This window comes from Columba livia, chromosome 31 (genome assembly GCF_036013475.1).
Source record: "Columba livia isolate bColLiv1 breed racing homer chromosome 31, bColLiv1.pat.W.v2, whole genome shotgun sequence".
Classification (NCBI taxonomy): domain Eukaryota; kingdom Metazoa; phylum Chordata; class Aves; order Columbiformes; family Columbidae; genus Columba; species Columba livia.
In genome coordinates this window covers 90,228-117,988 of record NC_088632.1, presented here as the reverse complement: position 1 = coordinate 117,988, position 27,761 = coordinate 90,228, and the positions used below count along the sequence as shown (strand labels likewise).

General features: G+C 60.4%; 4 protein-coding genes across 9 annotated transcripts in view; 3 read left to right on the top strand and 1 right to left on the bottom strand.

The window, feature by feature from the left end:
* The window catches only part of LOC135576836 (histone-lysine N-methyltransferase 2B-like), a 28,803-nt gene extending 25,733 nt beyond the window's left edge, over positions 1-3,070 (top strand). The window contains 2 exon segments of the mRNA XM_065044010.1: positions 814-1,135; positions 2,937-3,070. Of these exon segments, the coding sequence (XP_064900082.1) occupies positions 814-1,089 (276 nt within the window). The 3' untranslated portion in view covers positions 1,090-1,135; positions 2,937-3,070.
* Positions 3,071-5,986: 2,916 nt separating this feature from the next.
* On the top strand, positions 5,987-12,811 carry PSENEN (presenilin enhancer, gamma-secretase subunit). Of its 2 annotated transcripts, XM_065044009.1 has the most exons (6): positions 5,987-6,116; positions 6,377-6,437; positions 8,099-8,203; positions 11,593-11,808; positions 11,861-11,911; positions 12,683-12,811. In XM_065044009.1, exons 2-4 carry the CDS (start codon positions 6,377-6,379, stop codon positions 11,730-11,732), a joined length of 306 nt encoding a protein of 101 aa, XP_064900081.1. In that variant the 5' UTR covers positions 5,987-6,116; the 3' UTR covers positions 11,733-11,808; positions 11,861-11,911; positions 12,683-12,811. The 2 variants fall into 2 exon arrangements, with proteins under 2 accessions (XP_064900081.1, XP_064900080.1); XM_065044008.1 differs by having other exon boundaries at positions 11,593-11,911.
* Positions 12,812-12,893: 82 nt separating this feature from the next.
* Positions 12,894-22,883, bottom strand: LIN37 (lin-37 DREAM MuvB core complex component). Its single transcript, XM_065043996.1, is given in 12 exon segments — positions 12,894-13,764; positions 13,766-13,778; positions 15,748-15,821; positions 16,453-16,574; positions 17,803-17,911; positions 17,913-17,959; positions 19,274-19,356; positions 20,276-20,305; positions 21,157-21,185; positions 21,187-21,233; positions 22,035-22,147; positions 22,804-22,883. Coding segments are annotated over 11 exon segments (657 nt in total). The 5' UTR covers positions 22,069-22,147; positions 22,804-22,883; the 3' UTR covers positions 12,894-13,695.
* A 267-nt stretch (positions 22,884-23,150) lies between these two features.
* Positions 23,151-27,323, top strand: LOC135576828 (zinc finger CCCH domain-containing protein 13-like). 5 transcript variants are annotated; one of them, XM_065043983.1, is made up of 7 exons: positions 23,151-23,364; positions 23,524-24,117; positions 24,247-24,381; positions 24,610-25,336; positions 25,470-25,524; positions 26,039-26,105; positions 27,234-27,323. In XM_065043983.1, the coding sequence occupies exons 1-7, from the start codon at positions 23,297-23,299 to the stop codon at positions 27,304-27,306; spliced, it is 1,719 nt and encodes a 572-aa protein (XP_064900055.1). In that variant the 5' UTR covers positions 23,151-23,296; the 3' UTR covers positions 27,307-27,323. The 5 variants fall into 5 exon arrangements, with proteins under 5 accessions (XP_064900055.1, XP_064900059.1, XP_064900053.1 ...); XM_065043987.1 differs by having other exon boundaries at positions 23,524-24,140; positions 24,180-24,381; positions 24,925-25,336; XM_065043981.1 differs by having other exon boundaries at positions 23,524-24,140; positions 24,180-24,381.
* Positions 27,324-27,761: the final 438 nt, after the last annotated feature.

Here is a 27,761-nt window from a genome sequence, read left to right as displayed (position 1 = left end):
CCATTGACCATGTCCCATCCATTGATGGTGTCCCATCCATTGACCATGTCCCATCCATTGATGGTTTCCCATCCATTGATGGTTTCCCATCCATTGACCATGTCCCATCCATTGATGGTTTCCCATCCATTGACCATGTCCCATCCATTGATGGTGTCCCATCCATTGACCATGTCCCATCCATTGATGGTTTCCCATCCATTGACCATGTCCCATCCATTGATGGTTTCCCATCCATTGATGGTTTCCCACCCATTGACCATGTCCCATCCATTGATGGTTTCCCACCCATTGACCATGACCCATCCATTGATGGTTTCCCATCCATTGACCATGTCCCATCCATTGACCATGTCCCATCCATTGACCATGTCCCATCCATTGATGGTTTCCCATCCATTGACCATGTCCCATCCATTGATGGTTTCCCATCCATTGACCATGTCCCACCCACTGATGGTTTCCCATCCATTGATGGTTTCCCCTCCATTGACCATGTCCCATCCATTGACCATGTCCCATCCATTGATGGTTTCCCCTCCATTGACCATGTCCCATCCATTGATGGTTTCCCCTCCATTGACCATGTCCCATCCATTGATGGTGTCCCACCCATTGACCATGTCCCATCCATTGATGGTGTCCCACCCATTGACCATGTCCCATCCATTGATGGTTTCCCACCCATTGACCACGACCCATCCATTGATGGTTTCCCATCCATTGATGGTTTCCCCCCCATTGACCATGTCCCATCCATTGATGGTTTCCCCCCCATTGACCACGCCCCCCCACACCCCCGTGTCCCCCCAGGGCATCGGCTGCTACATGTTCCGCATCGACGACGCCGAGGTGGTGGACGCCACCATGCACGGCTCGGCCGCCCGCTTCATCAACCACTCGTGCGAGCCCAACTGCTACTCGCGCGTCATCCAGGTGGAGGGTCACAAGCACATCGTCATCTTCGCCCTGCGCCGCATCCTGCGCGGCGAGGAGCTCACCTACGACTACAAGTTCCCCATCGAGGAGCCGGCCGCCAAGCTGCCCTGCAACTGCGGCGCCAAGCGCTGCCGCCGCTTCCTCAACTGAGCGCCCGCGCCCGCCGGGGGGCGCCCGGGGGTGCTGGGAGACAACGGTGGGTCATGGGGGGCACCCTTGGGTGCTGGGAGACAACGGTGGGTCATGGGGGCACCCTTGGGTGCTGGGAGACAACGGTGGGTCATGGGGGGCACCCTTGGGTGCTGGGAGACAACGGTGGGTCATGGGGGTGACCTTGGGTGCTTGGGTGACCTTGGGTGCTGGGAGACAACGGTGGGTGCTGGGAGACAACGGTGGGTGCTGGGAGACAACGGTGGGTGATGGGAGACAACGGTGGGTGCTGGGAGACAACGGTGGGTGATGGGAGACAACGGTGGGTGATGGGAGACAACGGTGGGTGATGGGGGCACCCTTGGGTGCTGGGAGACAACGGTGGGTGATGGGGGTGACCTTGGGTGCTGGGAGACAATGGTGGGTGATGGGGGGCACCCTTGGGTGCTGGGGATGACCTTGGGTGCTTGGGTGACCTTGGGTGCTGGGAGACAATGGTGGGTGATGGGAGACAACGGTGGGTGCTGGGAGACAATGGTGGGTGATGGGAGACACCCATGGGTGCTGGGAGACAATGGTGGGTCATGGGAGACACCCATGGGTGCTGGGAGACAATGGTGGGTGCTGGGAGACAAAGGTGGGTCATGGGGGGCACCCATGGGTGCTGGGAGACAACGGTGGGTGCTGGGAGACAAAGGTGGGTCATGGGGGGCACCCATGGGTGATGGGAGACAACGGTGGGTGCTGGGAGACAAAGGTGGGTGCTGGGAGACAACGGTGGGTGATGGGGGGCACCCTTGGGTGCTGGGAGACAACGGTGGGTGCTGGGAGACAACGGTGGGTGATGGGGGGCACCCTTGGGTGCTGGGGGTGACCTTGGGTGCTGGGAGACAATGGTGGGTGATGGGAGACAACGGTGGGTGATGGGAGACAAAGGTGGGTGATGGGGGGCACCCTTGGGTGCTTGGGTGACCTTGGGTGCTGGGACACAATGGTGGGTGCTGGGGGGCACCCTTGGGTGCTGGGAGACAACGGTGGGTGATGGGGGGCACCCTTGGGTGCTTGGGTGACCTTGGGTGCTTGGGTGACCTTGGGTGCTGGGAGACAACGGTGGGTGCTGGGAGACACCCATGGGTGCTGGGGGGTGTCCTTGGGTGCTGGGGCACATCCTTGGGTGCTGGGGGTGACCTTGGGTGATGAATGGTACCCTTGGGTGCTGGGGGTGTTGGGTGGGAGGGAGGAGAGAGGTGGAGGGATGGAGGTGACTTCAGGTCAATGGGGAGATGATGAGAGTCAATGGGGGGCACCCAACAGTCAACTGGGGGCACCCAATGGCCATAGGGAGCACCCAAGAGTCAATGGGGGGCACCCAACAGTCAACTGGGGGCACCCAATGGCCATAGGGAGCACCCAAGAGTCAATGGGGGGCACCCAACAGTCAACTGGGGGCACCCAATGGTCATGGGGGCACCCAAGAGTCAATGGGGGGCACCCAACTGTCAACTGGGGGCACCCAATGGTCATGGGGGCACCCAAGAGTCAATGGGGGGCACCCAACTGTCAACTGGGGGCACCCAATGGCCATAGGGAGCACCCAAGAGGCAACTGGGGGCACCCAACAGTCAACTGGGGGCACCCAATGGTCATGGGGAGCACCCAGTGGTCATGGGGAGCACCCAATGGTCATGGGGGGCACCCAATGGTCAACTGGGGGCACCCAATGGTCATGGGGAGCACCCAATGGTCATGGGGGGCACCCAACAGTCAACTGGGGTCACCCAATGGTCAACTGGGGGCACCCAGTTTTAATGGGGAGCACCCAAGAGTCAATGTAGGGCACTCAACAGGTACCTGGGAGCACCCAATGGTCAACTGGGGACACCCAATGGTCAACTGGGGACACCCAATGGTCATGAGGAGCACCCAATGGTCATGAGGAGCACCCAAGAGTCAACTGGGGACACCCAATGGTCATGAGGAGCACCCAATGGTCAACTGGGGGCACCCAATGGTCAACTGGGGACACCCAACGGTCAACTGGGGGCACCCAATGGTCATGAGGAGCACCCAATGGTCATGAGGAGCACCCAATGGTCAACTGGGGGCACCCAATGGTCATGAGGAGCACCCAAGAGTCAACTGGGGACACCCAATGGTCATGAGGAGCACCCAATGGTCAACTGGGAGCACATAACGGTCAACTGGGGGCACCCAATGGTCATGAGGAGCACCCAAGAGTCAACTGGGGACACCCAATGGTCATGAGGAGCACCCAATGGTCAACTGGGGACACCCAACGGTCATGGGGAGCACCCAATGGTCATGAGGAGCACCCAATGGTCAACTGGGGACACCCAATGGTCATGAGGAGCACCCAAGAGTCAACTGGGGACACCCAATGGTCATGAGGAGCACCCAATGGTCATGAGGAGCACCCAATGGTCAACTGGGAGCACCCAATGGTCAACTGGGGACACCCAATGGTCAACTGGGAGCACCCAATGGTCATGAGGAGCACCCAATGGTCATGAGGAGCACCCAATGGTCATGAGGAGCACCCAAGAGTCAACTGGGGGCAGCCAATGGTCATGAGGAGCACCCAACAGTCAACTGGGGACACCCAATGGTCATGAGGAGCACCCAATGGTCATGGGGAACATGCAAGAGTCAACTGGGAGCACCCATTGGTCAACTGGGGGCACCCAATGGTCATGGGGGGCACCCAATGGTCAGCTGGGGACACCCAATGGTCAACTGGGGGCACCCAATGGTCATGGGGGGCACCCAATGGTCATGAGGAGCACCCAATGGTCATGAGGAGCACCCAATGGTCAACTGGGAGCACCCAATGGTCAACTGGGGACACCCAATGGTCATGGGGAGCACCCAATGGTCAACTGGGGACACCCAATGGTCATGAGGAGCACCCAATGGTCATGAGGAGCACCCAATGGTCAACTGGGGGCACCCAATGGTCAACTGGGGACACCCAATGGTCATGGGGAGCACCCAATGGTCATGGGAGCACCCAATGGTCATGAGGAGCACCCAAGAGTCAACTGGGGACACCCAATGGTCAACTGGGGAGCACCCAATGGTCATGAGGAGCACCCAATGGTCATGGGGAGCACCAATGGTCAACTGGGGGCACCCAATGGTCATGGGGGGCACCCAATGGTCAACTGGGGACACCCAATGGTCATGGGAGCACCCAATGGTCAACTGGGGACACCCAATGGTCATGAGGAGCACCCAATGGTCATGAGGAGCACCCAATGGTCAACTGGGGACACCCAATGGTCAACTGGGGGCACCCAATGGTCATGGGGGCACCCAAGAGTCAATGGGGGGCACCCAACTGTCAACTGGGGGCACCCAATGGTCATGGGGAGCACCCAGTGGTCATGGGGAGCACCCAATGGTCATGGGGAGCACCCAATGGTCATGGGGAGCACCCATTGGTCATGGGGGGCACCCAATGGTCATGGGGAGCACCCAATGGTCATGGGGAGCACCCATTGGTCATGGGGGGCACCCATTGGTCAACTGGGGACAACAGGAGTTGACACACGGGACCTCTGGAGATGCCACCAGGGGCACCCATGGGTGACACAGGGACACCCTGAGACCCCCCCACCCATGGGTGACCCCCCCACCCATTGGTGACCCCCCACCCATGAGTGACCCCCCAACCATTGGTGACCCCCCCACCCATTGGGTGACACCCCCCCCCCCCCATCGGGGGCACCCATGGGTGCCACCCCCAGGCCCCTCCCCCCCCCCCCCCCCCCACCTTTGTAAGATTTTTGGGGCTTTTTTACGCACTTTGGGGTTTTTTGGGGGTTTTTATGTTTTTGGGGCAATTTCGGTTGGTTTGGGGTTTGTTTTGTATTTTAATTTAAAGGCGGCGGAAGCTCCGCCCACAATAAAGAGACTGGAGGGACCCAGGAGTGCCCCAGGGACCCAGGAGTTCGGGAGGGACCCAGGAGTTCGGGGGGGGACCCAGGAGTTCGGGGGGGACCCAGGAGTGCCCCAGGGACCCAGGAGTTCGGAGGGACCCAGGAGTTCGGGAGGGACCCAGGAGTTCGGGGGGGACCCAGGAGTTCGGGGGGGACCCAGGAGTTCGGGGAGGGACCCAGGAGTTCGGGGGGGACCCAGGAGTTCGGGAGGGGACCCAGGAGTTCCCCAAGGGACCCAGGAGTTCGGGGAGGGACCCAGGAGTGCCCAGGGACCCAGGAGTTCGGGAAGGGACCCAGGAGTTCGGGAGGGGACCCAGGAGTTCCCCAAGGGACCCAGGAGTTCGGGAGGGACCCAGGAGTTCGGGAAGGGACCCAGGAGTGCCCCAGGGACCCAGGAGTTCGGGGGGGACCCAGGAGTTCGGGAAGGGACCCAGGAGTGCCCCAGGGACCCAGGAGTTCGGGAGGGACCCAGGAGTTCGGGGGGGACCCAGGAGTTCGGGGGGGACCCAGGAGTGCCCCAGGGACCCAGGAGTTCGGGAGGGACCCAGGAGTTCGGGAGGGACCCAGGAGTTCGGGGGGGGACCCAGGAGTTCGGGGGGACCCAGGAGTTCGGGGAGGGACCCAGGAGTTCGGGGGGGACCCAGGAGTTCGGGAGGGGACCCAGGAGTTCCCCAAGGGACCCAGGAGTTCGGGGAGGGACCCAGGAGTGCCCCAGGGACCCAGGAGTTCGGGAAGGGACCCAGGAGTTCGGAGGGGACCCAGGAGTTCCCCAAGGGACCCAGGAGTTCGGGGAGGGACCCAGGAGTTCGGGAAGGGACCCAGGAGTGCCCCAGGGACCCAGGAGTTCGGGGGGGACCCAGGAGTTCGGGAGGGACCCAGGATTTCGGGAGGGACCCAGGAGTTCGGGAGGGACCCAGGAGTGCCCCAAGGGACCCAGGAGTTCGGGGAGGGACCCAGGCGTCCGGCCATCCTCCTCCCGCCCCTCCCCTCGCTTCCCATTGGCGGAGCCGCCGCTCCCATCGCTCCCCGCGCCGGGGGGCGGGACCGGAAGTGGTTTCCTCCGCCGAGGTTGGGCCGTGTGGCGCTTGTGGGGCCGGGGGCGGCACTTGGGGGGCCCGGGGGGGGGGGCGGGGGGGTCTGGGGGGTCCCGGGGGGTCCCGGAGACACTTGGGGGGCGCTGGGGGGGTCGGAATTTGGGGGGGGGGGGGGGGGGGGCAGCGGGGGTGGGATTTGTGGGCGGGGCCGAAATGGGAGGGGCGGAGCCGGAAGTCGCGCTTCCCGCCCATTTCTTCCCCACCCCCCACCCCCCCCCCCCCCCCCCCCCCCAGATGAACCTGGGCCGCGTGTCCAATGAGGAGAAGCTGGAGCTGTGCCGGAAGTACTACCGCGGTGAGCCACGCCCACTTCCGCCCTTCTTGTCGCCGCTTCCGCCCGGCGTTCCGCCCGCCTTTGAGCTTTGTCCGCCCTTTTTCCCCGCTACTTCCGCCCTCTCCCGGTCACTTCCGCCCCCTTTTGCACTCCCACTTCCGCCCTTTCTGACCCCCCCCACCCACCTTTTCCCGCCACTTCCGCCCTTTCTGAGCCCTTTTCCGCCCGTCGCCCCGCCCACTTCCGCCATAACCCCCCCGGTGGGTTAATTAGCTTTAATAATTAGTCCATAGGGGTTAATTGATGAATCTGGGGGGGTTAATTAGTCCCATAGGGGTTAATAATGACCCTGGTTGGGGTTAATTAGTCCCATAGGGGTTAATTGATTAATCTGGGGGGGTTAATTAGTCCCATAGGGATTAATTAATGACCCTGGATGGGGTTAATTAGTCCCATAGGGCTTAATTAATGACTTGGGGATGGTTAATTAGTCCCTTAGGGGTTAAGTAATGACTCTGGGGGGGTTAATTAGTCCCATAGGGGTTAATTAATGACCCTGTGCTGCTGTTAATGGGGCTTCAATCACCCCAATAATTAAGCACTGGGGGGTTAATTAATTAGTGGGTGGGGTTAATTAATCCCTGGGGGGCTTAATTGACTCCCTAGGGGGGTTATTGAGTTAATTAGTTCATTAATTAGTGTGTTAATTAGCGTTAATTCCAATGGGTTCCATCTACAGTTCATGTTGGTTCATCCCCCAAGACTCAATTGTTAATTAATTTGGGGGGATTAATTAACCCGGGGGGGGATTTAATGAACTGGGGCGTTAATTAATGACTCCTGAGGGGGTTAATTGACTCCCTAGGTGGTTGTTGGGTTAATTAGTGCGTTAATTAGTATATTAATTAGTGTTAATTCCAATGGGTTCCATTCACTCTTCATGTTGGTTCATCCCCCCAAGACTCAATTGTTAATTAACTTGGGATTAATTAACTCTGGGGGGGGTTTAATGACCTGGGGGGTTAATTAATGACTCCTGAGGGGGTTAATTGACTCCCTAGGTGGTTATTGGGTTAATTAGTACGTTAATTAGTATATTAATTAGCATTAATTCCAATGGGTTCCATTCACCCTTCATGTTGGTTCATCCCCAAGACTCAATTGTTAATTAACTTGGGGATTAATTAACCCGGGGGGGGATTTAATGAACTGGGGCGTTAATTAATGACTCCTGAGGGGGTTAATTGACTCCCTAGGTGGTTGTTGGGTTAATTAGTGCGTTAATTAGTATATTAATTAGTGTTAATTCCAATGGGTTCCATCTACAGTTCGTGTTGGTTCATCCCCAAGACTCAATTGTTAATTAATTTGGGGGGATTAATTAACCCCGGGGGGGGTTTAATGACCTGGGGGGTTAATTAATGACTCCTGAGGGGGTTAATTGACTCCTAGGTGGTTATTGGGTTAATTAGTGCGTTAATTAGTATATTAATTAGCGTTAATTCCAATGGGTTCCATTCACCCTTCATGTGGTTTCACCCCCAAGACTCAATTGTTAATTAACTTGGGGGGATTAATTAACCCGGGGGGGGGGTTTAATGACCTGGGGGGGTTCCTGAGGTTGTTACCGAGGTCCCGAGGGTGTTAATTAGCGCTAATTAACGTTAATTAACTAATTACAGGGGGTTTCGCGCTGCTGCCGTTCCTGTGGCTGGTGAACGTGCTTTGGTTCTTCAGGGAGGCGTTTGTGGTTCAACCCTATGGGGAGCAGCAGCAGATCCGGACCTGTGAGTCCCCTATGGATCTATAGGGGGCTATAGGGGTCTATGGGGGTCTATAGGGGCTATAGGGGTCTATGGAGTCCATAGGGGGCTATAGAGTCCATAGGAGCTCTGGGGTGTTGGTGGTTCAACCCTATGGGGAGCAGCAGCAGATCCGGACCTGTGAGTCCCCTATGGATCTATAGGGGTCTATAGGGGGCTATAGGGGGCTATAGAGTCCATAGGGGGCTATAGAGTCCATAGGAGCTCTGGGGTGTTGGTGGTTCAACCCTATGGGGAGCAGCAGCAGATCCGGACCTGTGAGTCCCCTATGGATCTATAGGGGTCTATAGGGGTCTATAGGGGGCTATAGGGGGCTATAGGGGGCTATAGGGGTCTATGGAGTCCATAGGGGGCTATAGAGTCCATAGGAGCTCTGGGGTGTTGGTGGTTCAACCCTATGGGGAGCAGCAGCAGATCCGGACCTGAGTCCCCTATGGATCTATAGGGGTCTATGGGGATCTATAGTGGTCTATGGGGGTCTATAGAGTCCATAGGGGGGCTATAGAGTCCATAGGAGCTCTGGGGTGTTGGTGGTTCAACCCTATGGGGAGCAGCAGCAGATCCGGACCTCAGTCACCTATGGATCTATAGGGGTCTATAGGGGTCTATAGGGGTCTATGGGGGTCTATGGGGATCTATAGTGGTCTATGGGGGTCTATAGAGTCCATAGGGGTCCATAGAGGTCCATAGAGGTCTATAGAGGTCTATGGGGTCTGTGGAGTCTATAGGGGTCTATAGGGGTCTATAGGGGGCTATAGGGGTCTATGGAGTTCATAGGGGGCTATAGAGTCCATAGGGGCTCTGGGGTGTTTGTGGTTCAACCCTATGGGGAGCAGCAGCAGATCCGGACCTGTGAGTCCCCTATGGATCTATAGGGGTCTATAGGGGTCTATGGGGGTCTATAGGGGGCTATAGGGGTCTATGGAGTCCATAGGGGGCTATAGAGTCCATAGGAGCTCTGGGGTGTTGGTGGTTCAACCCTATGGGGAGCAGCAGCAGATCCGGACCTGAGTCACCTATGGATTTATAGGGGTCTATAGGGGTCTATAGGGGTCTATGGGGGTCTATGGGGATCTATAGTGGTCTATGGGGGTCTATAGAGTCCATAGGGGTCCATAGAGGTCCATAGAGGTCTATAGAGGTCTATGGGGGTCTGTGGAGTCTATAGGGGTCTATAGGGGTCTATAGGGGGCTATAGGGGTCTATGGAGTTCATAGGGGGCTATAGAGTCCATAGGGGCTCTGGGGTGTTTGTGGTTCAACCCTATGGGGAGCAGCAGCAGATCCGGACCTGTGAGTCCCCTATGGATCTATAGGGGTCTATAGGGGTCTATAGGGGGCTATAGGGTTCTATAGGGGGCTATGGAGTCCATAGGGGGCTATAGAGTCCATAGGAGCTCTGGGGTGTTTGTGGTTCAACCCTATGGGAGCAGCAGCAGATCCGGACCTGAGTCACCTATGGATCTATAGGGGTCTATAGGGGGCTATAGGGGGCTATAGGGGGCTATAGGGGTCTATAGGGGGCTATAGAGTCCATAGGGGCTCTGGGGTGTTTGTGGTTCAACCCTATGGGGAGCAGCAGCAGATCCGGACCTGTGAGTCCCTATGGATCTATAGGGGTCTATAGGGCTCTATAGGGGGCTATAGGGGTCTATAGGGGGCTATAGGGGGCTATAGAGTCCATACGGGGCTATAGAGTCCATAGGGGCTCTGGGGTGTTTGTGGTTCAACCCTATGGGGAGCAGCAGCAGATCCGGACCTGAGTCACCTATGGATCTATAGGGGTCTATAGGGGGCTATAGGGGGCTATAGGGGGCTATAGGGGGCTATAGAGTCCATAGGGGCTCTGGGGTGTTTGTGGTTCAACCCTATGGGGAGCAGCAGCAGATCCGGACCTGTGAGTCCCCTATGGATCTATAGGGGTCTATAGGGGTCTATAGGGGGCTATAGGGATCTATGGGGGTCTATAGAGTCCATAGGGGTCCATAGGGGTCCATAGAGGTCTATAGAGGTCTATGGGGGTCTGTGGAGTCTATAGGGGTCTATAGGGGTCTATGGGGGTCTATAGGGGGCTATAGGGGTCTATGGAGTCCATAGGGGGCTATAGAGTCCATAGGAGCTCTGGGGTGTTTGTGGTTCAACCCTATGGGGAGCAGCAGCAGATCCGGACCTGAGTCACCTATGGATCTATAGGGGTCTATGGGGATCTATAGTGGTCTATGGGGGTCTATAGAGTCCATAGGGGTCCATAGAGGTCCATAGAGGTCTATAGAGGTCTATGGGGGTCTGTGGAGTCTATGAGGGTCTATAGGGGTCTATAGGGGGCTATAGGGGGCTATAGGGGTCTATGGAGTCCATAGGGGCTATAGAGTCCATAGGAGCTCTGGGGTGTTGGTGGTTCAACCCTATGGGGAGCAGCAGCAGATCCGGACCTGAGTCACCTATGGATCTATAGGGGTCTATAGGGGTCTATGGGGGGGTATAGGGATCTATGGGGGTCTATAGAGTCCATAGAGGTCCATAGAGGTCTATAGAGGTCTATGGGGGTCTGTGGCGTCTATGGGGGTCTATAGGGGGCTATAGGGGGCTATGGGGAGCTATTGAGTCCATAGGGGGCTATAGAGTCCATAGGAGCTCTGGGTGTTTATGGTTCAACCCTAAGGGGAGCAGCAGCAGATCCGGACCTGAGTCCCCTATGGATCTATAGGGGTCTATGGGGGTCTGTAGGGGTCTATAGGGGTCTGTAGGGGTCTATGGGGGTCTATAGGGATCTATGGGGGTCTATAGAGTCCATAGGGGTCCATAGAGATCTATAGGGGTCTATGGGGGGCTATAGAGTCCATAGGGGTCTGTAGGGTCTATAGAGGTCTATAGGGATCTATGGGGGTCTATAGAGTCCATAGGGGTCCATAGAGGTCCGTAGAGGTCTATAGAGGTCTATGGGGGTCTGTGGAGTGTATGGGGGTCTATAGGGGTCTATGGGGGTCTATAGGGGTCTATGGACTCCATAGGGGTCTATGGGGGTCTATAGGAGTCTATGGGGTCTATAGACTTGGGGGTCAATATGTGGGTCCGGGGGGGTCCCCCCTACCCCCCATCCCCATAACCTGACATTATTCTATATAATTCCATATAATTCTATACGTTTTTGATGTACGTTGAGATGGGCATTGTGGGGTCTAGTGGAGTTTGGGGGGGGGGGGGGGGCGCCCCATACTGGTCCATACTGGGAACAACTGGGAGGGCGTATAGACTTGGGGGTCAATATGTGGGTCCGGGGGGGTCCCCCCTACCCCCCCATGCCATAAGTTGAGGTTAATGTATATAATTCTATACGTTACGGTGTGTTTTCAGACGTCCGTCGCTCGGCGCTGGGTCTGGGCCTATGGGGGGCTGCCCTGGGTCTGTGGGTCGGGCTGTTCCAAAGCCAGCGGCAAAGTTGGGGGGCCCTGGGGGACTATTTGGCCTTTACCCTCCCCCTGGGGACCCCCTGACCCCCCCAAATCTATGGGGTGGACCCTCCCAGATCTATGGGGAGGACCCCCCCACATTTATGGGGTGGACCCCCCCGATATAATGGGGGGGGGTGGGTCTCAAATATATTGGGGACAGCCCCCCCCCCCCCAGCCTGGGAGATTTGGTGCGGCCCGAGGTGGAATGGAGAGGAATGGAGGTGAGAATGGGGGGGACCCAGGAGTTCGGGAGGGACCCAGGAGTTCGGGGGGGACCCAGGAGTTCGGGGGGGGCAGAGGGGTGGGGGGGGGACCCAGGAGTTCGGGAGGGACCCAGGAGTTCGGGGGGGGGGGGGCAGAGGGGTGGGGGGGACCCAGGAGTTCGGGAGGGACCCAGGAGTTCTGGGGGGGGGGGCAGAGGGGTGGGGGGACCCAGGAGTTCGGGAGGGACCCAGGAGTTCGGGGGGGGCAGAGGGGTGGGGGGGGACCCAGGAGTTCAGGAGGGACCCAGGAGTTCGGGGGGGGGCAGAGGGGTGGGGGGGGACCCAGGAGTTCAGGAGGGACCCAGGAGTTCGGGGGGGGACCCAGGAGTTCGGGAGGGACCCAGGAGTTCGGGAGGGACCCAGGAGTTCAGGGTGGGGGGCAGAGGGGTGGGGGGGACCCAGGAGTTCGGGAGGGACCCAGGAGTTCGGGGGGGGCAGAGGGGTGGGGGGGGACCCAGGAGTTCAGGAGGGACCCAGGAGTTCGGGGGGGGACCAGGAGTTCTGGAGGGACCCAGGAGTTCGGGAGGGACCCAGGAGTTCAGGGTGGGGGGCAGAGGGGTGGGGGGGACCCAGGAGTTCGGGGGGGGGGGGATCAGAGAGTTGGGGGGGGTCAGAGGGGTGGGGGGGGACCCAGGAGTTCTGGGGACCCAGGCGTTCGGGAGGGACCCAGGTGTCCGGGAGGGATGTTGACCACGTTCCCCCCCCCCCCCCCACCCCCCCCCCCCCCAGGTGACATCATGTGACAACATGTGACATCATCACCCCCCCCCCCCCCAACCCCGTTTTGAGGCTGTTTCTGGAAGTTTTGGGGCTCCTCAATCCCCCCCCCCCCCCAATTAAAGCCGCTTTGGCCCCGCCCTCTTAGGTCACGTGTGTTATTGGCCCCACCCTGAGTGGGCGTGTCCCAGTCAAGCCCCACCCACCCCAATCGAAAACAATGGGAGGTGAAGAACCTTTATGGAGGGGGTGGGGCTTACAGGGGGCGTGGCCTCGGGTGGGCGCCAATGGGAGCGATGGGGTTAAGGGGGTGTGGCAAAGATAAGGGGCGGGGCTTGTTGCTCCCCATATATGGCAATGGGGGAAGGTTTTGGGGGTGTGGCCTCTTGTGGGTGTGGCCCATGGGGGCGTAGCCAATGGGGAGTCGCCTATTGGGGGCGTGGCCACGCTGAGGGGCGGGGCTTGTTGCTTCCCATAGGTGGCAATGGGAGGGATGATGGAGGGATCTTGGGGGTGTGGCCTCATGGGGGGCGTAGCCAATCGGAGGTGTGGCCTCTTGGGGGCGTGGTCTGGGGTGTGGCCACGCTGAGGGGCGGGGCTTGTTACTTCCCATAGGTGGCAATGAGAGGCATGATGGAGGGGTCTTGGGGGTGTGGCCTCTTGGAGGCGTGGCCTATGGGGGGCGTAGCCACTCGGAGGTGTGGCCTCTTGGGGGCGTGGTCTGGGGTGTGGCCACGCTGAGGGGCGGGGCTTGCTGCTCCCCATAGGTGGCTATGAGAGGAATGGGGTGAAGGTTTTGGGGGTGTGGGCCTGTTGGGGGTGTGGCCTATGGGGGCGTTACCAATAGGGGTGTGGCCTCTTGGGGGCGTGGTCTGGGGTGTGGCCACGCTGGGGGCGGGGCTTGTTGCTCCCATAGGTAGCAATGGGAGGGATGATGGAAGAAGGTGGGGGGGGGTGTGGCCTCTTGGGGGCGTGACCTCGGGGGGGGGTGTGGCATTAGGGGGCGTGGCCTGAGGGGGGCGTGGCTACTGGCGCTCGTAGATGATGCGCAGGAGCCTCAGGCTGTTCGCGTAGCGCTGCTGCTGCCGCTGGCCCCGCCTCCCGCCACCTGTGACGTCATCGTGAGGTCATCGTGAGGTCAGCGCCACGGCCACGCCCACCCAGCCCCAGCCCCCCCAGCCCAGTATCCCCCAGTATCCCCCAGTGCTGTCCCAGTATCATCCCAGTATCGTCCCAGTGTCATTCCAGTATCCCCCGATATTGTCCCAGTATCATCCCAGTATCTCCCAGTGTCCCCCAATTGTGTCCCAGTATCATCCCAGTATACCCCAGTATCCCCCAGTATCATCCCAGTATCATTCCAGTGTCCCCCAGTATCATCCCAGTATCCCCAGTATCCCCCGGTATCATCCCAGTATCCCCCAGTATCCCCCGGTATCATCCCAGTATCCCCCGGTATCATCCCAGTATCTCCCAGTATCATCCAGTGTCCCCCAGTATCATCCCAGTATCCCCCAGTATCATCCCAGTGTCCCCAGTGTCCCAGTATCATTCCAGTATCACCCAGTGTCATCCCAGTATCCCCCAGTATCATCCCATTATCATCCAGTATCCCCCATTATCATGCCACTGTCACCCCAGTATCCCCCAGTATCATCCCAGTATCATCCCAGTATCATCCCAGTATATCCCAGTATATCCCAGTATCATCCCAGTATCCCCCAGTGTTGTTCCAGTATCATCCCAGTATCATCCCAGTATTGTCCCAGTATCTCCCAGTGTCCCCCAGTATATCCCAGTATCCCCCAGTTTCATCCCAGTATCATCCAGTATCCCCCAGTGTCCCCCAATATTGTCCCAGTATCATCCCAGTGTCCCCCAGTGTCCCCCAATATTGTCCCAGTATCATCCCAGTGTCCCCCAGTGTCCCCAATATTGTCCCAGTATCATCCCAGTGTCCCAGTGTCCCAGTATCATTCCAGTATCACCCAGTGTCATCCCAGTATCCCCAGTATCATCCCATTATATTATCTTCCCAGTATCCCCCATTATCATCCCACTGTCACCCCAGTATCCCCCAGTGTCCCAGTATCATCCCAGTATATCCCAGTATATCCCAGTATCATCCCAGTATCCCCCAGTGTTGTTCCAGTATCATCCCAGTATCATCCCAGTATTGTCCCAGTATCCCCCAGTATCCCCCAGTATATCCCAGTATCCCCCAGTTTCATCCCAGTATCATCCCAGTATCCCCCGATATTGTCCCAGTATCATCCCAGTGTCCCCCAGTATCACCCAGTGTCATCCCAGTATCCCCCAGTATCATCCCATTATCGTCCCAGTATCCCCCATTATCATCCCACTGTCACCCAGTATCCCCCAGTGTCCCAGTTATCATCCCAGTATCCCCCAGTATCGTTCCAGTATATCCCAGTATCCCCCAATATCATCCCAGTATCCCCAGTATCATCCCAGTGTCCCCTCCCAGCCCCCCCAGTTACCTCCAATAACCCATCCCAGTCCCTCCCAGTCCCCTCCCAGTCCCCTCCCAGTCCCTCCCAGTCCCTCCCAGTCCATCCCAGTCCATCCCAGTTCCAACCCAGTTCCATCCCAGTTCCATCCCAGTTCCAACCCAGTTCCATCCCAGTCCCTCCCAGTCCCTCCCAGTTCCCTCCCAGTCCCTCCCAGTTCCATCCCAGTCCCTCCCAGTTCCATCCCAGTCCCTCCCAGTCCCATCCCAGTCCATCCCAGTCCCTCCCAGTCCATCCCAGTTCCATCCCAGTCCATCCCAGTCCCTCCCAGTCCCATCCCAGTCCCTCCCAGTCCCTCCCAGTCCCTCCCAGTCCATCCCAGTCCATCCCAGTCCATCCAGTCCCTCCCAGTCCATCCCAGTTCCATCCCAGTTCCCTCCCAGTCCCTCCCAGTTCCATCCCAGTCCCTCCCAGTTCCCTCCCAGTCCCTCCCAGTTCCATCCCAGTCCCTCCCAGTTCCATCCCAGTCCCTCCCAGTCCCATCCCAGTCCCATCCCAGTCCCATCCCAGTCCCTCCCAGTCCATCCCAGTATCCCCAGTTCCCACCTCTGTCGGACCCGTTTCCATCGCTCCATGTTCTTGTAAATGAGCGACGACATGGAGGGGGCGGGGTCATGGACCTGTGACGTCATCATGACATCATCAGTGACGTCATCGGCAACAACGCAATGGGGAGAGAGTTGGGGGGGGTAATTAACAGGTTGGGAGATTAAATAAGGGTCAGGGGAATAATAATTAGAGATTGGGGGTAATTAGGGGTTGGGGGGTAATTAAGAGTCGGGGTAATTAAGGGTCCTGGGGAGTAATTAGGGGGATACATGGGGGTTAATTAGGGCTCGTGGGGGGTAATTAGGGGGTTATTGGGGGCTAATTAGGTGGTTATTGGGGGGTAATTAGGGGGTTACTGGGGGGTAAGTAAGGGTCTTGGGGGTAATTAAGGGTCGTGGGGGTAATTAGGGGGTAATGAAGGGTCTGGGTGGTAATTGCCGGGGTCTGGGAAGGTAATTAAGGGTTCTGGGGGGTAATTAGGGGGTTATAGGGGGATAATTAGGGCTCATGGGGGGTAATTAGGGGGATATGGTGGCGTAATTAGGAGGATCTGGGGGGGTAATTAAAGGTCCTGGGGGGGTAACTAAGGGTCCTGGGGGGTAATTAGGGGTCTTGGGGGGGTAATTAAGGGTCTGGGGAGTAATGAGGGTTTAATTAGGGGTTAATTAGGGGTTAATGAAGGGTTAATTAGCGTGTTCTCACCTGATCAGGGGGAGGGGCATCCGGATCGGGCCCGAGGGGGGGAGGGGATGCGGGGGGGGCCGGGGGGGGGCGGGGGGGGGCAGCTCGTATACATCCTCCCCCTTCCCAGCATGCACCGGGGCCTGCGGGAAAAGGGGCGGGGTCAGGGGGAGGCTCCACCCACTCCTGACCCCGCCCCACTGGTCGTGCCTGTTGGAGTCAATGAGGGTCATGGGGGAAGCTCCGCCCCCCCCTTTGGCCCCACCCACCGCAGTGGTGGCTCCGCCCCCTGGCCCTGCCCATTGGAGTCAATGGGGATCAGATGGGGTCATGGGGGGCGGGGTCTGGGGGAAGCTCCGCCACTGGTCCCCACCCATTGGAGTCAATGGGGGGTCACATGGGGTGGGGTCTGGGGAAGCTCCGCCCACTACCACTTCCCATTGCCATCAGTGGGGGAAGCTCCGCCCCCGGCTCCGCCTATTGGCGTCAATGGGGGTCACATGGGGTCACAGTGGGGCGTGGTCTGGGGGAAGCTCCTCCCCCAATCACACCCATTGGAGTCAATGGAGTGAAGCTCCGCCCCTGGCTCCGCCCATTGGCATCAATGGGGTTCACATAGGGTCACAGGGGGCGGGGTCTGGAGGAAGCTCCGCCCTCCTGGCCCTTCCAAGTGGCCTCAATGGGGGAAGCTCCGCCCCCGTCTCCGCCCATTGGCGTCAATGGGGGTCACATAGGGTCACAGGGGGGCGGGGTTTGGAGGAAGCTCCGCCCACTGACCCTGCCCATTGGCGTCAACGGGGGAAGCTCCACCCTGGCTCCGCCCATTGGCGTCAATGGGGGTCACATAGGGTCACAGGGGGGCGGGGCCTGGGGATAGCTCCGCCCACTGACCCTGCCCATTGGCGTAAATGGGAGAAGCTCCACCCTGGCTCCGCCCATTGGCGTCAATGGGGGTCACATAGGGTCACAGGGGGGCGGGGTGTGGGGATAGCTCCGCCCACTGACCCTGCCCATTGGCGTCAATGGGGGTCACATAGGGTCACAGGGGGCGGGGTGTGGGGATAGCTCCGCCCACTGACCCTGCCCATTGGCATCAATGGGGGGAAGCTCCACCCCGGCTCCGCCCATGGGGTCACATAGGGTCACAGGGGGCGGGTGTGTGGGGATAGCTCCGCCCACTGACCCTGCCCATTGGCGTCAATGGGGGTCACATGGGTTCACAGTGGGGCGTGGTCTGGGTGAAGCTCCGCCCTCTGGTCCCACCCATTGGCATCAATGGCTTCCCCCCTCCCCCCCAGCCCTGCCCATTGGGGTCAATGGGGGTCACAAGGGATCCCATGGGGAGGGGCCAGGGGGTGGGCGTGGCCTCACCTCGGTGGTGGGCGGGGGCCGGGCGAGGCTCCGCCCCCTGCCCCCGCCCCACGGGGCAGTTGCGCATCCAGGCCCGGCACACGGGGTACAGGGGGGTCTCGTCCGGGAAACTGCCCCAGTTCAACGCTGCGCTCGAACAGCCGGATCACGTACGTACCTGGGGGGCAGACCCACAGCGACCCATAGAGACCCATAGAGTCACCCTACAGAACCCCCAGACCCATAGAGACCCCACAGACCCAGCTCAACGCTGCGGCTTCAACAGCCGGATCATGTAGGTACCTGGGGGGCAGACCCACAGCGACCCATAGAGACACCAGAGAGACCCATAGACACCCATAGAAAGCCCCCCCCTAACCATAGAGACTCCTAGAGAGTCCCCCAGACCCATAGAAATCCATAGAGACCCATAGGCCACCATAGAGACCCATAGAGACCATAGAGACCCATAGAGAACAATAGGGATCATAGAGACCCATAGAAACCATAGAGACCCATAGGGACCCACAGAGACCCATAGGGACCCACAGAGACTATACAGACCCATAGGGACCACAGAGACCCACAGGGACCCATAGAGACCCATAGGGACACACAGAGTCCCCCAGACCTATATAGACCCATAGGAGCCATAGAGACCACAGAGACCCATAGGGACCCATAGAGACCCATAGGGACACATAGAGTCCCCCAGACCTATATAGACCCATAGGGACCAAAGAGACCACAGAGACCCATAGGGACCCATAGAGACCATAGTGACCATAGAGCCCCCCAGACCCATAGAGACTCATAGGGGCCCATAGGGACCCATTGCGACCCATAGAGACCGCAGACATCTATAGGGGTCTCCTAGCAACCACAGAGATTCATAGTGACCTATAGAGACCCAGAGTGACCCATAGAGACCACACAGACCCACAGAGACCATAAAGACCCACAGAGACCCATAGAGACCCATAGTGACCCATAGAGACCCATAGGGACCACAGAGTCCCCCAGACCTATATAGACCCATAGGGACCATAGAGACCCACAGAGACCCATAGGGACCCATAGGGACCATAGAGACCCATAGAGACCCATAGAGACCCACAGAGACCCATAGGGACCCCATAGAGACCCATAGAGACCATAGGGACCCATAGGGACCCATAGGGACCCCATAGAGACCCATAGAGACCATAGGGACCCATAGGGACCCCATAGGGATCATAGAGACCCATAGAGACCCATAGAGACCCATAGAGACCCATAGAGACCATAGAGACCATAGAGACCAATAGAGACCCATAGAGACCCATAGAGACCATAGAGACCATAGAGACCATAGAGACCCATAGGGACCCATAGAGACCCATAACACCCCCCCCAGCCCCATAGCGACCCACCGACCCCCTCAACAGAAACCCCAGCACCCCCTCCCCGAGCCCCACAGAATCCGTGGGGCAGCCCCCACGGCCGCACTCACTGGGGCGCTGCTGGGCAGGATCGGGCCCCTCGTCGGCCTCCCGTCGCTTCTTGCGCCGCTGCTGCGGGAACCGGCCCGAGGGCCTGGGGGGACCCAGGCGTCCGGGAGGGACCCAGGCGTCCGGGAGGGACCCAGGAGTTCGGGGAGGGGAACCAAATAGGGGACCCAGGTGTTCGGGAGGGACCCAGGAGTTCAAGAGGGGACCCAGGAGTTCGGGGAGGGACCCAGGAGTTCGGGGAGGGACCCAGGAGTTCGGGGAGGGACCCAGGAGTTCGGGGAGGGGAACCAAATAGGGGACCCAGGCGTTCAGGAGGGACCCAGGAGTTCGGGGAGGGACCCAGGCGTTCGGGGGGACCCAGGAGTTCGGGGAGGGACCCAGGAGTTCAGAAAAGGACCCAGGAGGTCAGAAAGGGACCCAGGAGGTCAGAAAGGGACCCAGGAGGTCAGAAAGGGACCCAGGAGTTCGGGGAGGGGAACCAAATAGGGGACCCAGGTGTTCAGGGGGACCCAGGAGTTTGGGGAGGGGAACCAAATAGGGGACCCAGGAGTTCGGGAGGGACCCAGGAGTTTGGGGATGGGAACCAAATAGGGGACCCAGGCGTTCAGGAGGGACCCAGGCGTTCGGGAGGGACCCAGGCGTTCGGGAGGGACCCAGGAGTTCAGAAAGGGACCCAGGAGGTCAGAAAGGGACCCAGGAGGTCAGAAAGGGACCCAGGAGGTCAGGAGGGACCCAGGAGTTCGGGGAGGGACCCAGGAGTTCGGGGAGGGACCCAGGCGTTCGGGAGGGACCCAGGAGTTCGGGGGGACCCAGGAGTTCGGGAGGGACCCAGGCATCCGGGAGGGACCCAGGAGTTCGGGGAGGGGACCCAGGTGTTCAGGGGGACCCAGGAGGTTCGGGAGGGACCCAGGAGTTCGGGAGGGACCCAGGAGTTCGGGAGGGACCCAGGTGTTTGGGGGGGGGACCCAGGAGTTCGGGGAGGGACCCAGGCGTTCCCCACTCACCTCTTTCCCGGGGCCGTAGGCGATGCCTCCCTGGTGGGGGAGGGGATGGGGGGGGGGGAGGGAAGATATGGGGGTTCACTCCCAATTTTGGGGGATCCCCCCACTTATAACCCCCCCATCCCCCACCCCAAAGTGGGGGTGTCCCCCCCCACATGAGACCCCCCCAAAAATGGTGAGTCCCTCATTTAATCCCCCCCCCAGAACCCCCCAAAATTGAGGTGTCCCCCCCACCCCAAAACTTGGGGACCCCCCCCAAAAATAATCAGGGTCCCCCCCTCACTTGTTCAACGCGGTCTCCAGGTGCTTTTCCCGCTTCTTCCTCCATGGGTTCCCTGCACCCCAAAAATATGGGGGGGCCCCAAATGGCCCAAAGTCATGGGGGGGTCCCCCAATCCCCAAAATCTTGGGGGGGCTCATTGAGACCCCCCAATAATTACAGGTCGCCTTCCAAGCTCAGGACCCCCCCCATCAAATCTTGGGGTCCCCCCAAAACACCCCATGACCCCCCAATAATTTTGCCCCCCCCCCCCAAATCATTGGGGACCTCCCAATATCTTTGGGTCCCCCCCAAACTCAGGACCCCCCCTTTAAAATCCCCCAAACCCCCCAGCAATTTGGGTCCCCCCCACAAATCATTGGGGATCCCCCAATAATTTTGGGTCCCCCCCCCCAAACTCAGGACCCCCCCATTAAAATCTTGGGGTCCCCCAAACCCCCCAGGACCCCCCAACAATTTGGGTCCCCCCACAAATCATTGGGGACCCCCCCAATAATTTTGGGTCCCCCCCCAAATTGTGGGTCCCCCCCCAACCCACGGTCCCCTCCAGACCCTTGGGGACCCCCCCCAAATATTGGGGACCCCCCCCCCCCCAAAATGGTACCGGGGGCCGTGGCTGCGCTCGAGCAGCCCCCTGCAGGACGGCGTCCAAACGGCTGCGGGCGGAGGTGGCTTCGAGGTCTGGGGACAATGGGGACAATGGGGACAATGGGGACATTGGGGACATTGGGGACAATGGGGACATTGGGGACATTGGGGGCAATGGGGACAATGGGGACAATGGGGGCGATGGGGACATTGGGGGCAATGGGGACATTGGGGACAATGGGGCAATGGGGACATTGGGGGCGATGGGGGCAATGGGGACAATGGGGACAATGGGGACAATGGGGACAATGGGGTCAATGGGGACAATGGGGACAATGGGGACACGGGGATAATGGGGGCAATGGGGGCAATGGGGATACGGGGATAATGGGGACAATGGGGACAATGGGGACATTGGGGGCGATGGGGACGATGGGGACAATGGGGGCAATGGGGGCATTGGGGACACAGGGGGATAATGGGGACAATGGGGACAATGGGGACAATGGGGGCGATGGGGACAATGGGGGCGATGGGGACAATGGGGACAATGGGGACAATGGGGACAATGGGGGACAATGGGGGGCGATGGGGACAATGGGGGACATTGAGGACAATGGGGACAATGGGGACAATGGGGGCGATGGGGGCGATGGGGACGATGGGGACAATAGGGACATTGGGGATAATGGGGGGATAGGGGGACAATGGGGACAATGGGGACAATGGGGACAATGGGGACAATGGGGACAATGGGGACATGGGGACAATGGGGACATGGGGACAATGGGGGACAACAGGGCCATTCGGGACAATGGGGATGTCATTGGGGGTACTCCTGGGTCCCCCCAGTCTCTGGGGGTGGGGGTTACAAGGGTGGGGGTTGGGACTCACCCGGCTTCTCCACCTTGACCTTGACCGACAGCATCGCGGGGGTCACGGGGTCACCCGGACGCCTGGGTCCCCTATGGGGGGGGGTCACGGGGTCACCCGGACGCCTGGGTCCCCTATGGGGGGGGGGTCACGGGGTCACCCGGACGCCTGGGTCCGCTATGGGGGGGGTCACGGGGTCACCCGGATGGCCTGGGTCCACTATGGGGGGGGTCACGGGGTCAACCGGACGCCTGGGTCCACTATGGGGGGGGTCACGGGGTCACCCGGACGCCTGGGTCCACTATGGGGGGGGTCACGGGGTCAACCGGACGCCTGTGTCCACTATAGGGGGGGGGTCACGGGGTCACCCGGACGCCTGGGTCCCCTATGGGGGGTCACCCGGACGCCTGGGTCCCCTATAGGGGGGGGTCACGGGGTCACCCGGATGCCTGGGTCCACTATGGGGGGGTCACCCGGACGCCTGGGTCCCCTTATGGGGGGGGGTCACAGGGTCACCCGGATGCCTGGGTCCCCTATGGGAGGGGTTCTTGGGGTCACCCGGACGCCTGGGTCCCCCCGGACGCCTGGGTCCCCCGTCTCCTCACACATAACCGCCCCTTCAGACCCGCCTGGACACCCAAAAAACCCCTCGATTTCCCCCAAAAAACCTCCCGGGGACCCCCCAGACCCCCCCGGGACCCCAAAAAAAACACTTAAAACCCAAAAAAAAACACTTAAAATCCTCCAAAAACACTTAAAACCACCCAAAAACGGCCGCCCCCCCCCTCACCGCTCTCCTCAGCCGCCGCCACCGCCTCAGCGCGCCCGCCGCCCTCCCATTGGCCAATCGCTCCGCTCGCCACCTTCCTATTGGTCAATCCCTCCGCCATTCCCCTCGAGCCAACCAATCAGCGAGCAAGAATGGGAAAGGGGGTGGTGAGCGCCGCGGGGAACGACGGGATTTGTAGTTCGCCGCCATATTGCGTGCCGTTTTCCAGCCGCGGGCGCTGGACTACAATTCCCAGCGTGCCCCGCGGCGCGCCGCACGGCACTACCCCCTCTTCCCGTTCTCGCTCGCTGATTGGCTGGCGAGAGGAGGCGGGCGGAGCGATTGACCAATAGGAGGGCGGGAGGGCTCGTTGCCGCGGCAACGAGCGCGGGGGCTGCTGGGAATGGCGGGAGCGGCCCAACGGGGGTGGCGAAGCCTCCGAGAGGTTTGGGGTGAAAACGGGGGGGTTTGTGGGGCCGCTGTTTGACGTCACCGCCGCCTAAGTGACGTCGGCATGACGGCGGATGACGTCACGCGGGGGCTGGGGCTGGAGGAGCGCGCTGATTGGCTGCTGAAGAGGAGGTAAGGGGAGGGGGGGCGTGGCCTCAGGGTTTGGGGGCGTGGTCTCCGCAGTTTCCCGCCAAAAAGTGGTTTTAGACCCTTGGGGAACCCAAAATGGGCTTTGTGGGCGTGGTCTCGATGTGTGGGCGTGGTCACCATCTGGCCCCTCCCCCTCCACAGCCAGGCCCTCCTGAACTTCCGGCCCCGCCCTCTCCGCGCCGGCCCCGCCCCTTCTGGCCCCGCCCACCCCGATCTGCTCCTCCAATGGCGGCTCTTGCGGGCACGGGGGGCGGGGCCAGCGCTGGACACGCCCACAAAGGAGCTGGCGCCACCTTGGAGGTCACGTGGACTGTGGGGGACGCTGAGCAACGGCGGCCATGCTGGGGGTCACGTGACTCTCCTGATGATGAGGAGCGGCGGCCCATGTCTGGGGTCACGTGACTCCCATAGTGCCTTGCTGCGGGACCCATGTGTGGGGTCACGTGACTCCTACAATGCTGGGGAGCAGCGGCCATGTCAGGGGTCACGTGACTCCCTTCACGCTCTGTGGCGGAAGCCATCTTGGCAGTCACGTGACTCCCATAGGGCCTTGCGGCAGGACCCGTGTTTGAGGTCACGTGACTCCCATGATGCTCCACGGCAGGAGCCATGTCAGGGGTCACGTGACTCCCATGAAGCTCAGCGACAGCATCCGGAGTCACGTGACTCCCCCGAGGCCACGCGGCCAATGAGGAACCGCTCCCATGATGCTTTGCGGCGGGAGCCACGCACGGGGTCACGTGACCCCCATGATGCTCAGCACCCGTGCCTGGGGTCACGTGACTCCCATGATGCTCCACGGCAGGAGCCGTGTCTGGGGTCACGTGACTCCCATAGTGCCTTGCGGGAGGTGCCAAGTCTGAGGTCACGTGACTCCCATGATGCTCCACGGCAGGACCCGTGTCTGGGGTCACGTGACTCTCGTGACGCTCCACGGCAGGAGCCATCTTGGAGGTCACGTGACTGCCAGGAAGCTGAGCGACAGCGGCCATGTTTGAGGTCACGTGACTCCCATGACACTTCACAGCGGGAGCCATGGCAGGGGGTCACGTGACTCCCATAGTGCCTTGCGGGAGGTGCCATGTCTGGGGTCACATGACTCCCATGACGCTTCACGGCAGGAGCCATATTTGGGGGTCACATGACTCCCCTGAAGCTCCGCGACGGGAGACATCTTGGAGGTCACGTGACTGCCAGGAAGCCTCAGCGACAGCGGCCATGTTTGAGGTCACGTGACTCCCATGATGCTCCACGGCAGGAGCCGTGTTTGGGGTCACGTGATTCCCATCGTGCCTTGCGGCGGGACCCGCGTGAGAGGTCACGTGACTCCCAGGATGCCTTGCAGGGGGTGCCAAGTCTGATGTCACGTGACTCCCATGACGCTTCACGGCAGGAGCCATCTTGGAGGTCACGTGACTGCCATGAAGCTCAGCGACAGCAGCCATGTTTGAGGTCACGTGACTCCCATGACACTTCACTACAGGAGCCATATTTGGGGTCACATGACTCCCCTGATGCTCAGGAGCGGCGGCCATGTTTGAGGTCACGTGACTCCCATGACGCTTCACGGCAGGAGCCATATTTGGGGTCACATGACTCCCCTGAAGCTCCGCGACGGGAGACATCTTGGAGGTCACGTGACTCCCGTGACGCTCAGAATCTGCAGCCATGTTTGGGGTCACGTGACTCCCGCGACGCCGAGGAGCGGCGGCCATGTTTGGGGTCACGTGACTCCCATGACACTCACCAGCAGCGGCCATGTCTGCGGTCACGTGACTCCCACAGCGCCTTGCAGCAGGAGCCATCTTTGAGGTCACGTGACGCCCATGATGCTCAGCAACGGGAGGCATGTCGGGGGTCACGTGACTCCCGTGATGCTGAGGAGCGGCGGCCATGTTTGGGGTCACGTGACTCCCATGATGCTCAGCGGCGCCCGAGGGGGGGCGGCCAGAAGGTGGGTGTGGGGGGCGGGGCCATGGGGCTGATCTATGGGGCTGATCTATGGGGCGGATCTATGGGTCCGATCTATGGGGCGGATCTATGGGTCTGATCTATGGGGCTGATCCATGGGTCTGTTTGTCCTGCAGGATCCATGGGGCACACTTGTGGGGCACAATGGGGCCGTGGGGCAGCAGGAACCAGGTGAGGGTCTGGGGGTCACTTGGGGGTCACTTATGGGTCTGGGGTTCACTTATGGGTCTGGGGGTCACTTGGGGGTCACTTATGGGTCTGGGGGTCACTTATGGGTCTGGGGGTCACTTGGGGGTCACTTATGGGTCTGGGGGTCACTTATGGGTCTGGGGGTCACTTGGGGTTCACTTATGGGTCTGGGGGTCACTTGGGGTTCACTTATGGGTCTGGGGTTCACTTGGGGTTCACTTATGGGTCTGGGGTCACTTATGGGTCTGGGGTTCACTTGGGGGTCACTTGGGGGTCACTTATGGGTCTGGGCGTCACTTGGGGTTCACTTATGGGTCTGGGGTTCACTTGGGGTTCACTTATGGGTCTGGGGGTCACTTATGGGTCTGGGAGTCACTTCGGGGTCACTTATGGGTCTGGGGGTCACTTGGGGTTCACTTATGGGTCTGGGGTCACTTATGGGTCTGGGGGTCACTTGGGAGTCACTTATGGGTCCCTGCCCCCCATGTCCCCCCAGATTTAGGGGGTGACCCCGTCCTGCGGCTGTTGAGGGGGCGGAGCCGAGCGCTGCGGGGGCGGCTGCGGTATGAGCCCCCGAACTCCTGGGTCCCTCCCGAACTCCTGGGTCCCTTGGGGCACTCCTGGGTCCCTCCCCGACTCCTGGGTCCCTCCCGGACTCCTGGGTCCCTCCCGAACTCCTGGGTCCCTCCCGAACTCCTGGGTCCATTGGGGCACTCCTGGGTCCCTCCCGAACTCCTGGGTCCCTCCCGAACTCCTGGGTCCCTTGGGGCACTCCTGGGTCCCCTCCCGAACTCCTGGGTCCCTCCCGGACTCCTGGGTCCCTCCCGAACTCCTGGGTCCCCTCCCGAACTCCTGGGTCCCCTCCCGAACTCCTGGGTCCCTTGGGGCACTCCTGGGTCCCCTCCCGGACTCCTGGGTCCCTCCCGGACTCCTGGGTCCCCTCCCGAACTCCTGGGTCCCTCCCGGACTCCTGGGTCCCCTCCCGAACTCCTGGGTCCCTCCCGAACTCCTGGGTCCCTCCCGAACTCCTGGGTCCCTCCCGAACTCCTGGGTCCCTTGGGGCACTCCTGGGTCCCCTCCCGAACTCCTGGGTCCCCCCCGAACTCCTGGGTCCCTCCCGAACTCCTGGGTCCCTTGGGGCACTCCTGGGTCCCTCCTGAACTCCTGGGTCCCTGGGGCACTCCTGGGTCCATCCCGAACTCCTGGGTCCCCTCCCTGAACTCCTGGGTCCCTCCTGAACACCTGGGTCCCCTCCCGAACTCCTGGGTCCCTTGGGGCACTCCTGGGTCCCCTCCCGAACTCCTGGGTCCCCTCCCGAACTCCTGGGTCCCTTGGGGCACTCCTGGGTCCCTTGGGGCACTCCTGGGTCCCTCCTGAACTCCTGGGTCCCCTCCCCGAACTTCTGGGTCCCCTCCCGAACTCCTGGGTCCCTCCCGAACTCCTGGGTCCCTTGGGGCACTCCTGGGTCCCTCCCGAACTCCTGGGTCCCCTCCCGAACTCCTGGGTCCCCCCCCGAACTCCTGGGTCCCTTGGGGCACTCCTGGGTCCCTCCTGAACTCCTGGGTCCCTCCTGAACTCCTGGGTCCCCCCCTGAACTCCTGGGTCCCTCCCGAACTCCTGGGTCCCTTGGGGCACTCCTGGGTCCCCCCCGGACGCCTGGGTCCCCGACACCCCCTTTTATCCCCCCATAGGGCCGTGGATTCTTTGCTGGCAGCGCTGGACCCCCCCAAAAATTGGAGGGGGGGGGAGTTGGCAATAAAGTGACAAAACCCCCCCAAAAAAATCCCTCGAGTGGGTGGAATTTTTGGGGGGGGGACCCCTGAGCCCCTCCCCCATCCTTGGGGGGGGGTCCCCAATTCTCTCCCTCCCCCCATTTCCCCCCAAACCCCCAAAATATGGGGGAACCCCCCCCCCCCCAAAACCCATAATGGTCCCTCCCAGACGCCTGGGTCCTCCCCTCGAACTCCTGGGTCCCTTTCTGAACTCCTGGGTCCCCCCCATTTTTTGGGTCCGTGGGGCATTCCTGGGTCCCCTCCCGCACTCTTGGGACCCCTCCCGCACTCCTGGGTCCCCTCCCGCACTCCTGGGTCCCTCCCGAACTCCTGGGTCCCCCCTTGAAATGAAATAAACGAACGGGATGAACAAAATCTGAACTGGGAGCCCCGAACCGCCCGTTTCCGCCCCATTTGCCTCGGTGTCACATCACTTCCGGTCCCCTC

Coding starts and splice junctions, on each gene's coding strand:
- PSENEN (XM_065044009.1), top strand. CDS start 6,377: ATGAACCTGGGCCGCGTGTCCAATGAGGAGAAGCTGGAGCTGTGCCGG. Junction 6,438..8,098: donor GTGCCGGAAGTACTACCGCG/GTGAGCCACGCC, acceptor AACTAATTACAG/GGGGTTTCGCGCTGCTGCCG. Junction 8,204..11,592: donor GCAGCAGCAGATCCGGACCT/GTGAGTCCCCTA, acceptor GTGTGTTTTCAG/ACGTCCGTCGCTCGGCGCTG.
- LOC135576828 (XM_065043981.1), top strand. CDS start 23,297: ATGACGGCGGATGACGTCACGCGGGGGCTGGGGCTGGAGGAGCGCGCT. Junction 24,141..24,179: donor ACGTGACCCCCATGATGCTC/AGCACCCGTGCC, acceptor CCCATGATGCTC/CACGGCAGGAGCCGTGTCTG. Junction 24,382..24,609: donor CGACAGCGGCCATGTTTGAG/GTCACGTGACTC, acceptor GCCATGTTTGAG/GTCACGTGACTCCCATGATG.